Source organism: Myotis brandtii, unplaced genomic scaffold (assembly GCF_000412655.1).
Source record: "Myotis brandtii unplaced genomic scaffold, ASM41265v1 scaffold251, whole genome shotgun sequence".
NCBI classification, from domain to species: Eukaryota; Metazoa; Chordata; class Mammalia; order Chiroptera; family Vespertilionidae; genus Myotis; species Myotis brandtii.
The window spans coordinates 253,907-255,296 of NW_005359516.1; the positions used below are offsets into that span (position 1 = coordinate 253,907).

The window sequence follows — 1,390 nt, forward strand, 5'->3', positions numbered from 1 at the left end:
CGCGCCATGCTCCACCTTAGCGAGTTTTCTGGCCCCGACACGCTTCTGGTCAAGTCCGCCGACGAGGGCTGTTGCTCGGAACCCAGCACCGAATTGCCCCGGCTGCCCGTCAGGGACGCGGCCGCTGGCTACCCCGGAGGTAAGAAGCGCGGCCGGGGGTGCTCAGACGGCGGCGCAGTGCGGGGGCGCACGGTGCCTGAGACAGGCTGGGATTGGGATGCAGGAGGTGTGGGGGTAGCGGTCGTAGGAAGCTCGGGGGTCTTGGGCTGCGCTCCGCCATTGCCACCCCACCGGGCCGTCAGCGCCTCCACGGGAAATTGTGCGTGTATCAAGGTGTCCTTTTTGCCTGTGCACGTGTATTTTGGATGTGCATGTTTCTGTGTGCGTCTTGGAGCGTATGGCTGCTCCAAATGGGTTAGAATGTGCAAAAAGGCACTTTATGTGTATCGGTGGGCACCAAGGGATCCTTGGGTAGGGGCCGCGGCCCGAGGCGCGCCCTTTCCTGTGCCTGGAGTTGATTCCTGCTCCTTCCTCAGCAGGCGACTTCTTGAGCTGGGCTTTGAGCAGCTGCAGCGCCGGGGGGGATTTAGCCGACTCCTGCTTCCTGGAGGGGCCTGCGCCCACACCCCCTCCCAGCCTCAGCTACAGCGGTAGCTTCTTCATCCAGGCAGTGCCCGAACACCCGCACGACCCGGAGTCACTCTTCAACCTCATGTCGGGCATCCTGGGCCTGGCACCTTTCCCCGGCCCGGAGGTGGCAGCATCCCGGTCTCCGCTGGACGCTTTTCCCTCGGTCCCCGACGCCTTTCTGGCGGGTCCGCCGGACCTTTACTCCTCGGATGTGGGCGCTGCCGCCTTCACAGAGGCGTTCTGGGAGGCCTCACCCTCGGCCGGCACCCCTTCGCAGTGCCTGTATGAGCCTCAGCTCTCCCCACCCGACGTCAAGCCAGGCCGCCGGGCCCCTCCGGCCTCTCCAGCGCTGGACACTGCCTCGGCCTTCAAAGGTCCCTATGCTCCCTGGGAGCTGCTTTCAGCCGGGGCCCCAGGGAGCTGTGGGTCCCAGGGAGGCTACCAGGCGCCCTCCGAGGCCCGTTTCCCCCCGATGGGGACCAAGATTGAAGACCTGCTGTCCATCAGTTGTCCCGCGGAGCTGCCGATCGACTCGGCCAACAGACCCTACCCGACGGGGGCCTACGACGCTTTCCCGCTGGCCTTGGGGAACTTGGGGGAGGCGGCCGAGGGCCTCCCGGGGCTCCTGACCCCTCCTAGCGGGGAGGGAGGGAGTAGTGGCGACGGCGGGGAGTTTCTGGCCGGTGCGCAGCCTCAGCTTTCCCCGCTGGGCCTCCGCAGCGCCGCGGTGGACTTCCCGAAACCCCTGGTGGTGGACATC

The 1,390-nt window shown here is 66.5% G+C and overlaps 1 protein-coding gene across 1 annotated transcript in view; it reads left to right on the forward strand.

Moving 5' to 3' along the window:
• The first annotated feature begins 6 nt into the window (after window positions 1-6).
• The window catches only part of EGR4 (early growth response 4), a 1,840-nt gene continuing 456 nt past the window's right edge, over window positions 7-1,390 (forward strand). Inside the window, exons 1-2 of the mRNA XM_005867822.1 lie at window positions 7-139; window positions 540-1,390. Coding sequence (XP_005867884.1) covers window positions 7-139; window positions 540-1,390 — 984 coding nt within the window. The remainder of the gene's footprint in view (window positions 140-539) is intronic.